We start from the raw sequence: 15,799 nt of genomic DNA, 5'->3' as shown, positions 1-15,799 counted from the left end.
CCCTCTGATCTTTTTGTTTTGTTGTGTTTGATAAAAATGCAAACATTTTTCAATTCAAAACATTAACGAAAGTTTTTTGTTACCAAAAAAAAAGAAGAAAAAAAAAGGAAAAAGGAAGAAAAAAGAAGAAAGCTTTAAGCAACATAAACTAAAATCGCTTCTGGCGGTACCACACTTAATATTCTCCCCATAAAAAAGTGTGCAAATCTCATAACAACGTATACCTATATATCACCAAACATTTTTACTCTCCTTGTTTTTTTTCTTTTTATCTACTGCCCACCCAACCCGGCAACCGTTTAGTTGCTGAACTAAAAAAAAAAAAAAAAAAAAAAAAAAAAAGCTTCTGGCAAATTCTTCACCAACAGCCGTAGTAGTAGCGTCATCGGCAGAAAGCGAAAGCTTGCCGTGCTGACAGATCAGCTCTGGAAGCGTCAAGGTGGGGATTACATTGACCCTGGCGGCAGGTAGAAGCCTGCAGGAACCGCAACCAAACAGCCCTTTGAAGCGCCGGGTGCGAGTGACTCTTCCGACTCTTCGTGACGCCACTGTGGCGGCACCGCTACCTTCGTTTCAGCAACTGTTGTCTGTCTGCCGGTTTTTGTTTGGTTGGTTGGTTGTTTTTTGGGGGGTGGGATGGGGGGTGAGGATTTGGGGGGCGGGGTGATGGGGGGTGGGGTGGGGGGGGGGGTCGCGAGGTGGGAAGGGTGCGGAGGGAAGGAGCTTAGGGGAAGTGGGAAGAGGGAAGTTGGCGGTGGGGAGGGGGACGGAGGGGGAGTAGTGTTGACTGTAGACTGTGACGGACACGGAACGTAGACTGAGAGCGAAATAAAAATGGTCCATCGTGATATTGCAAACAAATAAAAATGAGAGAGAGAGAGAGAGGGGGGGAGGGCTTGGGGGGGGGGAAATATTATGTTGGGGGAAGAGATAGACAGAGAGAGAGAGAGAGAGAGAGAGAGAGAGAGGACAATGTGAAAATGTTGGGGGATGGGAGAAAGGGAAGGGACAGGGAGAGAGAGGGGGGGGGTGGAGGGGTAGGCCGGGGTTGGGGGTTTGGGGGGGGGGGGGATCCAGTAAATTCAAAAATACTAGTTTTGTGGAGATAAATCGTAAAATCATCGGATATAATTACTCCGTTGTGCACTACTACCAGCTTCTGCATGCTCCTTGATTATTAATTTTTCTTTACCTTTTTTTCCCCAACTGTTTCACCGAATAAAAAAAATTCCGTCATCATGGTGGTCGTCCAAGTCAATAATACGAGCGGTATGACAATTGCATTGGCGTCTTTGTGCTGTCATCCCTGCAGAATTGTTCATGCATTTTTCATTGTTAATTGCTTACAGTTTTGTTGTTGTTGATGTTATTGTTGTATTGTGAGCTACACGACAATTTGTAAATATATTTCTTGATAGATAATAAACATGACTTGACTCTACACGACAACATGTAAATATATTTCCTGATAGATAACAATCATGACGACTTTGCATCTATTTCGTTTTTTCAATTTCTTTCTTCTGCTCACTCTTTTTGTTGTTGTTCTTGTTGTTATCCGGATTTTTCATTGTACGACTGTCTCTTTATATTATTTTCTGACTTCTTTCTTCACACCATGTGTGTCTCTGGCCTTCCCATTCCTGCTCATCTTTCTCCTCTGACTTTCAACTCTGTTCTTTATCTCCTGCTGTTTCACTCCTCTCTAAACCCTGTTCTCTTCTTGATATTGTACTTTCTCCTGTCTCTTCCTCGTATTTTTTCCTCCTCTTCATATTCATTCTTTCTTCTTGGTCTTTCCTGTTTCTTTTCATTTTCATTTTTGCACTTCAGGTTTCAAAGGTTCTTGATCTTCTTCCTCAAGGGGATTTTGTTTGTTTGTTTGTTATTGTTTTTTTCGTTTTGTTTTGTTTTGTTTTTGTAAATTCTCTTCCGAATCATCTTCTTGTACCTATTTCCTACATGCCTGTTTCCTTTTTTCATAACTTTAAGCATTTAGAAAACTGTCGCCCAGTTCGTTTTCTCTAAACAAATTTCCTATTTTGTTGAAAGCCTATTTCTTTCCTTCATTCTTTAAAATCCGTGAATTTAGTTATCTGTTCTTCCCTATTTTTTTAATAATTTTTTTTTTCAAAGCCTACTTTCTTTCATCATTTGTTCTTTATCAGTTCCTTTATCTATTAATTCATTTTTGATAATCGCTTGAGTTACTTCGCTGGCCGACTCTCGACCGGTTCTTGCCCTTACACACTTCTGCTTTGTCTGCTGACTGTTCATCAGTGCTTGTACGTTAGGCCCAACACTCGGCTCATATCACAGACTGACATAAGTTTACATTTGGGCCAACAGCAAAGTGAGAGCTGTATTATCAATGGTTTCTCCAGTCAATGAAAAATCATTTACAGCTCAGTCTTTTGTGAAGGACTATGACTCTCAAACTAGGAGGCAAAATTGCACTGGCTCTTAGTGCTGCAGCCTTGTGGGCTAGTTGGCCTTTGGGAATCATCCCCACGCCGACTGTCCTAAAACCCTCTTGGCCGAGAGAGTGGGGATGTATTTGGGCAAGACACTCTCCACTATAATCAAATTCTAGCCCAAATAGTCGGAACAGCAGTTGCCTCCTCTGCTGTTCTGATGGTCATAGTCGGACACGACTATCACACACACACACACACACACACACACACACACATATATATATATATATATATATATATATATATAGTGCTTGTACGTGACTTTGTATATTATATATATATATATATATTATATATATATATATATATATATATATATATATATATATATATATATATATACAATTGCAATGTTTTTAAAAGCGATTATGTGAAATGCTTTTATTTCAGAACATATGTTTATTACTCTTGTTTAATCAAGTTATCCGCGTGTGTGGGGTGGGTGGGTTGGTGGGGGTGGGGGGTTGGGGTGCGGTGCGGGTGTGTGCTGATTATCTGGTTGTGGTTTTCCGCAATTCATCTTTATTCTTATCTTATCTGTCTATTATAATCAATGTGCACTATAGTAGGCTATGTTTATAATTATATTCAAATAATGTTTCTTAATTCTTTCTGTTTTTACATCAAGAATACTAGTTATTACCTGCAGTGTGTGGATGTACGTATGAAAGGATGTATGTGATATTTTTTACATTTGTATCTTCGTAATATTTGTAGGGGCTGTTGTTGGCTTTTACAGTTATGGTCCCCATGTTGTTTACTTGTCTATGTTGTGATAATGCACCTGACCAAATTTCTCCAGTTGAAGATAATAAAGTTATTCTTATCTTCTTATCTTATCTTATATATATATATATATATATATATATATATATATATATATATATATATATATATACATATATAGTGCTTGTACGTGACTTTGTTCACTGTCTGCCCGTTCTCTTCCTCGTCAATGTCTTCTTCTCCCTCAAAGTCTGTTCTATTTTTTCATTAGTGTTTGTACTTTGCACTCTGCCCTCAAAGTTTTGTTCCTTTATATATATTTCGTTAACGGTCACCTAGTTTCTTCACTTCTTGTTGTTATCGTTTTTTAACCTTGCTTTCTTCTTTGCCTGTGCTTTTCTAAAGGCTGCCTTCTGCTATTCATTCTCCTCAATGCCTGCTTTTTGTGGATATATCTATCTCAACGTTACTTCTCTGCTTCCGGTTTTTTTTTCTTTCAAGTTTTCTTTTTAAAGCTTCTTCTACTTCTTCTCTCTCTCTCTCTTTTTTATTTTAACAACTGGTTGTGCTTATTTCTCTGATTATTCTTACCCTCCCTGTTCAGTCTTTCTTTACACTCTAAAGCCTGTTTCTTCTGTATTTCGATAACTGCTTGCACTTTAGTTCTACTTCTTGTCTCCTACTTCTTCTGCCTCCTCTTCCAGTGCCCGTAAAACAGAGCCTGGTGCCAGACTTGTAGCAGATTTACTGCCACCTGAAAGACTGCCGACCATTCCCCCCACTCCCACCCACCGCCAGGTCCTTCTCTCCCCACCCTCAGCCACCCTGCTTCACACGACAGTCAGGAACGGTAGGTCTGGGGATGGGTGAGGGTGTGTGTGGAGAGGTTGATAAGATGATGATGGTACAGCCGCGATTTATGTAGGGGGGTGGGGTGAGGGGGTTGGGGTTTGAAAGACAGAACAGCCGCGTTTTGGGGAAGATTAGCGACTTGTTTGTCCCGTGCTTGATGTCGTGAGGTTAAGTGTGCACTGGAGTCACGAAGACTGACACTGCAACGTACTTTTGATAATTATATACCAAAGAGAAGTTTTCGTTAGTTGTGTTTGTTTCCCTGTCAGAAACAACAGCATGAACATCACAAAGTATGCTTGAGGTGTTGAGGTGTATTCCTGTGTCTTTCTGCCGTGCTGCTTTATCTCTTCCGGTGTCTTTGAGGTATATCTCCGACTGCAGTTTGTTACATTCTTTAAGTGGAAGGGGTAGGAACTTGTTTATTTATCACATCCACAAAGAGGATGCCTTTCACTGATTGGTTTGTTTTTTTTCACTTGTCTTTGGTGTACCGAGTGTTGCGCAATAAGCAAAGAATGGAACACAGATTTTGAGGAAGTATAGGTCAAAGATCAAAGACGAATAGATTTGAAATAGGTGTTGATCAAGATCGGAATAGCATTCAGGGTTCTTTTCAGGTTTAGTTTAAGTTAGTTTTATTTTTGTATTCAAATTCTTTATCGTTGGGATATGGGACAAGAAGTAGTACTTTGTGTGTGGTGTCGACAAAAAGATGGACAGGATTTCGTGAAACGTTGAAGAATCTTGAGATAGTACAAAGGGGAATTTTTGACCAAAAGGATTCTGGTAGCGATCCTTATCCACTGTCCGGCGTAGGCAGAGGACTGACCTCAAGGGAGTGCCGTACTGTTTATTTATTTATTTATTCATATGTTTATTTGTTTCAATTATTAACTATATTTTACATTTCTTGTTTATTAGATGAGCCTCCATGGAACAGAAGCATGAATATTGCAGATGTTGACAAATATAACAAGAGATATATTGATACAACACACACACACGCGCGCGCGCGCGCACGCACCTGTATGTGAGTCTGTGCGCTCGTGCGCTCGTGTGCATGTGTGTTCATATCATGTCAGCATATCTGTTTGTATCTCTTTCAATATTGATATATATTAATCCTTAAAAAAAAATGAATTGACGTGACTGAAAGGAAAAACCCGAACGTAGGACCTATGTGTCACTCGTCTCCCTGACGCACCACCGCACGAGTAGGCAGACAAAACAATATTGTTGTGACTTTGACGTGTACCGTGACTACTTGTTATGTCACGCGATGCTAACCGCTGTGATCAGGTCAGGGTGCGGAACGGGAGGACACTGACAGGGGGTGTACTGAACAATCATTGAAAACATCAAACATGAAAACAATCACTTGACCGGCATATTGTAGGCAGAGAGGATGGAGAGGGAAGGAGAGAGAGAGAGAGAGAGAGAGAGAGAGAGAGAGAGAGAGAGAGAGAGAGAGAGAGAGAGAGAAACTGATAGATAGAGACAGACAGAGGCAGACCCACCTCAACCCGGGAAGCTAGAGCGTACAGTCCAGGTACAAAAAACAAAACAAAACAACAACATTCGAATATTGTTGTATCTATATATCCATATGAATACAAACTGAAATCACTTGGATACAAGCTATCGATCTCTGCCCCTCTCTCTTTCTCTCCCTCTCCTTTACTTATGTATATTATGTTTGCAACGGGTCACAGGCCTATACGCAATTAAAACATTTGTTCTTGTTCTCCCTCTCCCTTACCCCAATCCACTAAATACACACGTACACGCGCGCGCGCGCACGCACGCACGCACACACACACACACACACACACACACAACTCCCATACACACAAACACCCTCTCTCTGTCTCTTAAGGCTGCCAATAGAATGCTATTGTCAGCACGTCCCCCTTCCCAGCTTCCCAGTGCAATGATGCCTATGGCCTGAATGCAATAAAACATTCATTCATTCATTCTCTCTCTCTCTCTCTCTCTCTCTCTCCCTCTCTCTCTCTCTCTCCCTCTCTTCAAATACCACTACAGAAATCAAAGGAACAGACAGGCGAATGCACACATTACGCCTCACAAGAAATGTAGTCAACACATATTACATGACACAGTGCTCCTCGTCCGCATGCATATCGGAAACCCAGAGTAACAACACACACACACACACACACACACACACACACACACACACACACACACACACAGAGAGAGAGAGAGAGAGAGAGAGAGAGAGAGAGAGAGAGAGAGACCCATACATACACTATAATCATTATATACCACATTATGTAACAAGACACATAGTGACGGATTTCGAGTCACACCTAACAAAGCAGAGAGAGCTACCAGTCTAACACTGCACAGCAATCCTCACAAACACATCATAACAAACCATACACAGAGACAGAGTGAACATATACAACAACATAACGGGTACCCAATGATCACGTGTCAAAACACACAGGAGTCAATAAACAGGCGGAGCAGGCAACGCACGCTACACGTGAAGATTAAAACAACAACACAACAAAACAAAGCGATCAGCAGGAACAACAACAACAACAACAATCAAATAAGAACAAACACACACTCACTCGTGCGAGCCAAAACAAAATAAAGAGACGAGGGGTTATAAGTGAGCGTGAGTGAGCGTGGAGAAAGAATCATCATCATATCGTCATCATCATCACCATAGTTATTTGCAAGGATGTAACGAAACGAACGCTCTCTCTCTCTCTCTTTCTCTCTCTCACACACACACACACACACACACACACACACACACACACACACACACACACACACACACACACACACACACACAGAGTAAAAAGAACACACACAAAAGCAAACACATTCATCGGTATCAACAAGGACGTACAGAAACAGACACATACACACATACAAATGTACAAACAAACAAATATCGTAAACACACACCGATACACACCGACACACACACACACCGACACTCACACACACACACACGCACACGCACACACACACCGACACACACACCGACACACACACACACACAGAGGTAGTAAGTAGATAGCACTGACCGTGGGCGACCCAGCCATGGTTACAGGAGTCACAGTAGCGGAGGCAGACTTTGCCTGGAGAGAAGCACTCACACGTGCAGCTCTGCTGGGTACAGCGGATGGCCTGAAACACCAAAGCGGGGCTCACCGTGAACCGACGGATCAAATCCTTCAGGGACCAAGGCTGGGGTCTCCCCCCGACCATCGACCCTCCGACCACACTCCTTGGTACTTTGGAACTGGACGGGGGCGGGAGAGGGGGCGGAGGGGGGCAGCAACAAAGAGACAGGTTCATGGTTCCAGTCTTTCTCTCTCCCTCTTTTTTTTTTATTATTTTGTTTTTCTTTCTCTCTGTGTGTGTCTTGAATTACAGCGGTCTTTAGTGATGGGATGTTTTGTGGGGAGTGAAAAGTTTTACTGTTATTCCAAGTCGATTTTCAGCTTCACTGGATTGTGGAGAATCGCAGACTTGGTGAGTGAAATGTCGTCACGCAACAACTGCATTTTTCATTGTCTATCGCCGCCTGCAGGGCTGTGTAGCTGACGCAATGTGATACACTTGTTCTGTGTCTGCTCACTGTCTGCTGCGACCCTTAGTCACCGCATAATTGTCTCCCTTGTGCACTTCACTTTTCGTCTGCGTTGTAGATGATGCTAAATGGGTGTAGTAGAAATCCGTGTTGACAGCGACAGAGTTTTACATCGTTTTGATAGTGGCCATTCTTTTTTTTTCTTTTTTTTTTTTTTAGTGTTGATAAGTTACCTCATGTTTTCCCAATAAATCGGCGACACTCATCACATTTTACCGGGAATTTTTCTTAACCCATAAGTGAAGACAGTTTTGAAGGGGAAAAAAAAGTTTAAATGAGCATTGTTTCAACAACAATTTTGGATAACTGAAACCAAGTTTTCGATAGCTGGAGAAACTGTTACAGCAACGACAGAGATAAAAGATCTGTAAAAAAAAAATTAAAAAGAAAAAGAAAAAATAAGTGCATTAAACTGCCTTTGTTCTTGTTTTTTCGTCGTTTTTCATTTTTTTTTGTTAGTTCCCTAAACAATCAAATTGCCCACTCACGTTCGTCAACTTCTAACACTTTTTGTTGTTGTTGTTTTCAATTGACAGAATCGAGCTGGTCTTCAAAAGGCACAAGATTGTTATCCAAGACCGGTAACTCCTCCAACTCTTTCAGGTAGCCGAGTCATCCATCCCAAACGCATGAAGAGGAATTGTAACAGGAAGGGGGAAGAAACCCTTCATTCATTCACGCGTGGAACGGAAATAGAAGGAAGTAGCGAGACGGCACAGGCAGTAAGTTAAGTCCTCGGGAGAAAGGATGGATGGTTGAGGGGAGGAGGGATGAGTGACAGCAGCTGGCACCGATGTTAGCCACAGGAAGACTGCCGTAAGACAGCTCCGGCATTCCACTGTTACACGCCGCTCTCATCCCCCATCCCCCACACACCCTCCCTTCCCTCTTTCTGACAGCATCCCTCTCTCCCTCCCCCCTCCCTTCATTCCTCCTACCCCACCCCCCTATACTCCTCCCTATCCTGCCCGCCCCTCTCACTCGCATAATTTCATTTCTCTCATTATGAAAGGGTAGGGATGGAGGCGAGGGGGTGTGGTGTAGGGGAGGATGGTGGGAGGCGGGGGGTGAATTTGGGGAGTGGGTGAGTTGGAGGGGATGGGGGGTGGGATGGGAGATTTTTCACTGCCTTTTACCCCTGGCTGCAGTTTGTGTATTGCGGCATCACGGCTTGCTTGCAAGAGTCGCTTGCTGCTGCTGCTGCCGTTGCTGCTGAGGGGCTTGGTTGGTCAAGGCATACAGACAGCAAGCACGCAGTGGCAAACAGAATGAGGATGAGGATGAGAATGAGCGAGCCAGTCGGTGTGGTAGTAGTCGTGGTAGGACTGACGAACATGTTTCGCGCCTCTCTCTCTCTCTCTATTTCCCTTTGTCTTCTCTCCCTTCCTCCCCCCTCCGCCCCCACTTTCTCTCTCACACATGCGAACCACACGCCTTGCTGTCCTAATCTCTGTCTCTATTGTTTTCTTCCTTATCCAGCCAGCGAAGAGAGGAACGATCACTGGTGGAGGAGCCACCGTACTATGGCGATGTCCTGATTGACAGCGATTGATGATCATCGGGTATCTTGTCTTCCTTCTTCCTGTGTCGGTCTGTTTCTCGGCCTGTCTGTCTGCCTGCCTGTCTGTCTCTGACTCTCTCTGTGCTACCTGATTTATTATCGATTTGCTTAATCACTAAAGTCATTTCCTTACATTTTTGTGTCCTTGTGATGTAATTGTAAATATAAAATTATCTATCTATCTATCTATATATATATATTTATATATTGAGAGAGAGAGAGAGAGAGAGAGAGAGAGAGAGAGAGATGGGAGAAACCAAGGCAAGTTCTTTTTTACCTGTGAACAGTGGCTCACTATTGTTTCCTATTCTCTTCTCTTCTATGTTCTTTCTTTTAAAAAAAAATTCTACCTGTTTCTATTTCTTTCATTTTGTGATGTTCGTTTTGCTTCTTCTTCTTCTTCGCCATCATCATCATCATCATCATCATCATATTCTTCTTCGTTGTCGTCGTCGTCGTTGTCTCTGTCTTCATCATCTTCTCTTTTCCTTCTTCTTCCTCCTCGTATTCGTCCTTCTGAAGAAATTCTTCTGTGCTGCTCTGAAGACAAGAGCGGTGAACGTCCCACCCTCCATAATCACCACACACCTTGCAGTTCCCCAAGGCCACAGAGGCACAAGCCTGCATGCATGGCTCCACTGTGGCGGATCATGGGTCTGTCTGTCTCCTCTGATTCGTTCCGTCCTTCCACCTGCCTGCCTGCCTGCCTCTGCCACCCTGTTTGTTATAATAGGGCGGAGATCCCGCCGGTTCCAGACTTGGCCTTTCTTACCTGGATCACAGAGATCCCCGGCATCCACCACCACTGCCATTACCCCTCCTCCCTCCTCCACCTCCTCTCTCACTTTCTCCTTCCTGTGTGGTGAACGTTCATCCCTCCACCAAACCACCACTCTCTGTCTTTACCGACCCCCTCCTTCTCTCTTACTGTCTCTATATTGCCCCCCCCCCACCCCCACCCCCCAAGCCCCCCTTCCTCCACCCCCTCCCAACACAGCTGCTTCTATATACCACCCCTCACCTCCTCCCCTCTTCTCGGTCCTTCCCACTACACCACATCCACGGCCATCCATTCACAATACAAGCATCACCGATCTGTACTTCACAACGGATCGGTTCATTCATAGGGCCTGGGCTTCTCTCTCTCTCTCTCTCTCTCTCTCTCTCTCTCTCTCTCTCTCTCTCTCTCTCTCCCAGTGTGCGCCTTTGTCTCTCTGTGTCTGTTTGTCCGTTCTCAATTTGTGCTTCTGCTTGTCTCTTTATGTCTGTCTCTTTTTTTCTGCCCCCCTCTCCATCCATCCATCTGCTCCACTCTCCCCCACCCTCTCTCTGTTTCACTTTCTGTGACTGTCTCTCTCATTCTGTTTGTCTCCGTCTCCAATTGTGTCTCTGCTTCTCTCTTCATGTCTGTCTCTTTCTTCCTCCGCACCACTCTCAGTCCATCCGCTCCCTTTTCCCCTCCCCCTCTCCCGCCCTCCCCCCCCTCTCTGTCTCACTACTCACTTCTCCTTAACTGTCCCTGAGTGACTGTGAAAGAGAAGAGAAAGGGAAGTGGACTGATGTAGAATCGGAAGGCGTGTGATCATATTGAAGCGGTTATGTCACAACAGATCTATATAATGGTTTGATTGTTTGTTTTTTTAAATTTAATTTAACCCTGCATTGAACTGAGAGAGAGAAAGAGAGAGAGTGAGAAAGAGAGACAGACAGACATTCAGCAACATAGACAGGGGCAGACAGACAGGGAGAAACACAGTGTCAGAAAGGAGAAGAGAAGAGATAGCGGGTAAATGAGAGAGAGAGAGAGAGAGAGAGAGGGTGGGTGGTGGCCATTTCATGTCCGTCAGAAGTGTATCTTCTTGTCCAGCACTCAGCAAGAAAGAGCAGAGAAGGGAGGGTGACAAGGATAGGAGAGGAGAGATGAGAAGAGGAGAATGTGTAGTTTGAATCACAAAATGGAAAGAGAGAATCAAGCTTACAGTGCACGATAATTCTGTCCCCTTCCTCATTCCTCCGTTCACTTGCCTCCCCTTCCGGCCGCTGGATCCTCTCCTTTGCACAAATCCTCTGTTTCTTTATTTCTCTCTCTGTAATTTTCTGTCTCTGTCTCTCTTTCAGTCTCTCCCCCCCCCCCTCTCTCTCTCTCAGGCTCCCTCTCTCTGTCTCTCTATCACCTTTCTGTCTCTGTCTCTCTCTATCTTTCGGTCGTCTGGAAAATGACCCCATACTTAACCAATAAGCAAAATTATTAAAAGAATTTGAGAACGTACATACTGTGTTCAAAGTAAAGTGACTACACTGTTTGTAAATGTAAAGTGACTACACTGTTTGTAAATGAACTGTTGGATTACCCACTCCCTCTTCCCCCATCCGTCGCCCCCTTCCCTGATGTGTATGTATACCTATGGCCGAAGCACATCAAACCATCTGAATCTCTCTTTCAGTCTCCCTCTTTTTGCCTCTGTCTCTCTCTATCACCAGTTCCACGCCCCCCCGTTACCCACCCCCCTTTTTCCTGCAGTAGGGAAAATTACCTTTTATCAAAGGTCCCACAATACCTGCTCGAGATAATAATCTGTTTATATGAATATTCATCATCCCTGCTGGGTTGGTTGCGGCGTTTCGCTGTGCTGTTTGTCCGTTTGTTAGATGTGCTGTTTCTTTTTGCCTGCTGGTTGGCTGGCTGGCTACTTACAAGTCGATCACGCGCAACAGTATGTGTACAATGTTCATTCTTTTGTATTATCCCTTTATGTATTATCCCTTTATGTATTATCCCTTTATGCATGTGCATGTCTACGTTTTCCTTTGACATCAATCACACCTCCTGACGTCAATCATTCCTGCAGCCCGCATCGACGACAACCTATTCATACGTCATTCTCTGTACTGTCCACCAAAATGACGTCTATCTATACTGTTCGACTCGCAGTCATCTTTGTCTTCTGAATCTCTTCACTTTTGCGACTTGGTTATAATATGTGTGGTTCATAATTATCTTCGCTTCTAAGCCATAAGTATCATCTCTGTGTTTATCGTTTCACTCACTTCTGTGCTATAATAATTTATTATGTCCTGTGTCGTTCACCTCTTCACTTCTGCGTCATCATTATTATAATCTTTATCATTCAGTCTGTTCACTTCTTCACCATAATGATGATCTACCCCGCTCATCTCTGCACTTATGTGTGCTAATTATGATAAATGACATTCTTTTCTTCATATTACGTTATGATTATCATTATCTTTGTCATTCGTCTGTTCATTTCTACATTATTATTAATATTAGTGATATTAGTATTACATATGTCGTACATCTCTTCATCATTAGTATGATATGTGTACTTCATCCCTGCACATCAATGTCATTTTTTAGCTGCCCTTTTGTATTGTATTGGTCATTCCACCGCGGTTTGTTTGGCCTCATCGCCTTCCAACACAGTGATCCACCCATCTTGTTGTTCAGGCTTACACCACATCCTTCAATTATAGTCATTTGCACGACAGTTGCACGACATTTGCACGACATTTGCTCTCTGTCTCCCTCTCTGTCTGTGTCTGTCTCTCCTGTGCTGTATGTTTCTGTGTCCATTCTTATTTCTCTTTCCGTCTATGTTTCTCTTGCTCACATGTCAGTGAATGTTATTTGTTATGTACAGTATACAAAAATGTACCATTATACCAGACGAAAAACAAAACAACAAAAAAATTCCCACACTTCCCTGGTTTTTTGTTGTTGTTTTTTTAATCGGTATACATGGAATCGTCGAGCTGCGGACTGCGACGCATTCCCGGCAAGAATTTATGATGTTTTCCCAACAACTGACACTAATCCTCACCATACGCCGTCACCAAGTCCAGCGTTTCCTTTTAGCACAAGTGACAAGGTAATTATTGGGCGAATCGACAAAAGCCAAACGTGGTTGGCCACACGACAAGGCGGGCCGTGGTTATCTGTGAACGGGACAGACTTCTCCTACATTGTCAACACTCCGGCGTATCCGTCTGTACCCCCCTCCTCTCACAAGCACAGCGATCAGCGGCGTTTTGCCGGTGGTTTAGTACCGGCGGAATAATCACTCCCTCTCGGCGACAATGGCCAAAGCCGCGTCGCTTTGCACAAGAAAAGGAAGGCGTCTCTCTCGCGTCAATAGTTGAGTTAATCAGTCGCGCTGGCTTGTCAACTGCCTGGATTTTCCGCCACACATAACAAATAACGTTTATTCACTTTGCGCTGTTGCCGCCTTTATCTGGCTTCTCAGTGTCTGGACAAGAAGGATTTCCCGCCGTTGATGTTTTATTTCGATCGCTGGCGGTGCCTTGTTCGGTTGAAACAAGAGGGTCAGACCATGCATGTACAACGTTCGTTTCTGTTGACTTACACGCAAGTGAACGAAAATAACAAGTGTGATAATGATGTTGGTAGTGGTAGTGGTCACACCATCATCATCATCATCGTCAACAACAACAAAAGCAACAACAACAGTAATAATGATCATAATAATAATAATAATAATAATAATAATAATAAGAAGAAGAAGAAGAAGAAGAAGAATGATAATAACAAGCATAGTCGTAATCCTGATAAATAAATAAATGAATAGGTAGATAAAGAAACAAGCAAAGAAATAAATGAGCAGATAAATAAATAGATGAATAAATAAATCCAAAACAAAAATACAAAAGACCATAAACACAACCGGAATAACCTTCACCATGTCATTAAGAATCCAACACTGATAAGAAAACAGCCAAAATCGTCCAAGTTCTGAAAACAACAAAAACAAAAACAAAAAACAAAACAAAACAAACAAACAAACAAAAAAACAACAAACAAACACCCCCAAAAAACCCCAAAAAAACAAAACAACAACAAAAAACAAAAACAAAACGCGGACGATCGACAAGCGGGAATGTCGCTTTCCTCCGCTGCAAAATGGCCACAAACTGCCGCCAATTCTGTCGTTAGGGACCGGGCAGTCAACAACTGTGGTCCATTGTCATTGGCACCAGGCTGGTTATCGTTCCTGTGTCACCGCACGGCCTGGCTCTCCGTCTCTGTCTCTCTCGGCTATCTGTCTGTCTCTGTATCCTAACCCCCCTCCTCTCTCTAGCTTTCTTTGTCTCTCTGTCCTTCTGTCTCTCTGTCCTAACCCCCTCCTCTCTCTAGCTTTCTTTGTCTCTCTGTCCTTCTGTCTCTGTGTCCTAACCCCCTCCTCTCTCTGGCTTTCTTTGTCTCTCTGTCCTTCTGTCTCTCTGTCCTAACTCCCTTCCTCTCTCTGTCTGTTTGTCTCTGTGTCCTAACCCCCTTCCTCTCTCTGGCTGTGTTTGTCTCTCTGTCCTTCTGTCTGTCTGTCTGTCTCTGTGTCCTAACCCCCTTCCTCTCTTTGGCTTTCTTTGTCTCTGTCATTCTGTCTGTCTCTGGGTCCTAACTCTTTGTCTGTTTGAATCTCATTCTCTTTGTCTGTTTGCCTACCATCCGCCCCCCCCCCCCCGACTCCCACTCCCACCTCCCTCGCTTGACTCTCTGTGTGTGTGTCAGTGTCCTGTGTGTCTCTGTCATTGTGTGCCTGTCTGTCCGCATCTGTCTGTCTTTGTCTCTGTTTTTCTGTCCCCGTCTGTCTCTGTCTATATCTCTGTCTGTCTGTCTCTCCCACTCTTTCTCCTTCCTCCCTCTTTCCACATCCCTCCTCTCCCTCTCCCCTCCCCCCTCCTGCAAAGTATTTCTCCTCATCTTCCCTTCCTCCAATACCCACCCACCCACCTCACACACACACACACACACACACACACACACACACACACACACACACCCGACACCCACTCACCCACCCACCTCACTCATCCACACGCGACACCCACCCAATCCCCCGGTCCCTCACACACAGACACACAGATACTCAGAAACATGGACACACACACACACACACGCACGCACGCACGCACGCACCCCCCCCCTCGCTCCTCCCCTCCCACCCCCACCCACACACACACGTTCGATCAGCAGGCCGGACGGACGGTACAGGACAGCCAGCAGGCAGGCAGGCAACAAAAGCAGCGACGTACGGGTGCCGGTGCCGGTGCCACCATTAGATGGATGGATGGGGGTTGTGGGGGAAGTGGGGGGGAGGGAGGGTCCTGCCTGCAATCTGGGCTGACTGACTGACACTCTCTCTTCCAGGCCTGGAGACACACTCCGGCCACGTGTCCCGGAGACCACACAACTAACCTGGGTCTGGTGGTGGTCCGGGGATGATGGGCGAAAGATTGGGCAGTTGGGGGGTGGATGGTGCAGATGGGGAGGGTGGGTTTAGGGGTAGAGGGGTGGAGAGAGAGAGACAGAGAGTGTGTGTGCGTGTGTGATGGATGCATGTAGAGAGAGAGAGAGAGGGGGGGGGGATAGGACAGAGAGAGAGAGAGAGGTGGGGAGAGAGAGGGAGAGGGAGGGATGGGTGGAGAGAGAGAGAGGGGGGGGAGGGTGGTGGTGGCGGGTTTGATGGGTTAGTTGGTGGGGGATATAGGGGGGTGGGGGGTGGGGGGAGA

The 15,799-nt window shown here is 44.6% G+C and overlaps 1 protein-coding gene across 2 annotated transcripts in view; it reads right to left on the bottom strand.

Annotated features, from left to right (window-relative positions):
- LOC143282014 (zinc finger protein basonuclin-2-like) overlaps positions 1-15,799 on the bottom strand; it is a 105,937-nt gene that overhangs the window by 79,413 nt on the left and 10,725 nt on the right. Inside the window, exon 2 of one of the 2 annotated variants that reach the window (XM_076587432.1) lies at positions 7,127-7,229. In XM_076587432.1, coding sequence (XP_076443547.1) covers positions 7,127-7,229 — 103 coding nt within the window. Of the gene's footprint in view, positions 1-7,126; positions 7,957-15,799 lie in introns of those variants that run through there. The other variant, XM_076587431.1, reaches the window with a different exon arrangement.

Source organism: Babylonia areolata, chromosome 5, assembly GCF_041734735.1.
Source record: "Babylonia areolata isolate BAREFJ2019XMU chromosome 5, ASM4173473v1, whole genome shotgun sequence".
Lineage (NCBI taxonomy): Eukaryota > Metazoa > Mollusca > Gastropoda > Neogastropoda > Buccinidae > Babylonia > Babylonia areolata.
Note: the sequence above shows the minus strand (reverse complement) of the source record. Positions and strands in the feature narration are given on the sequence as shown.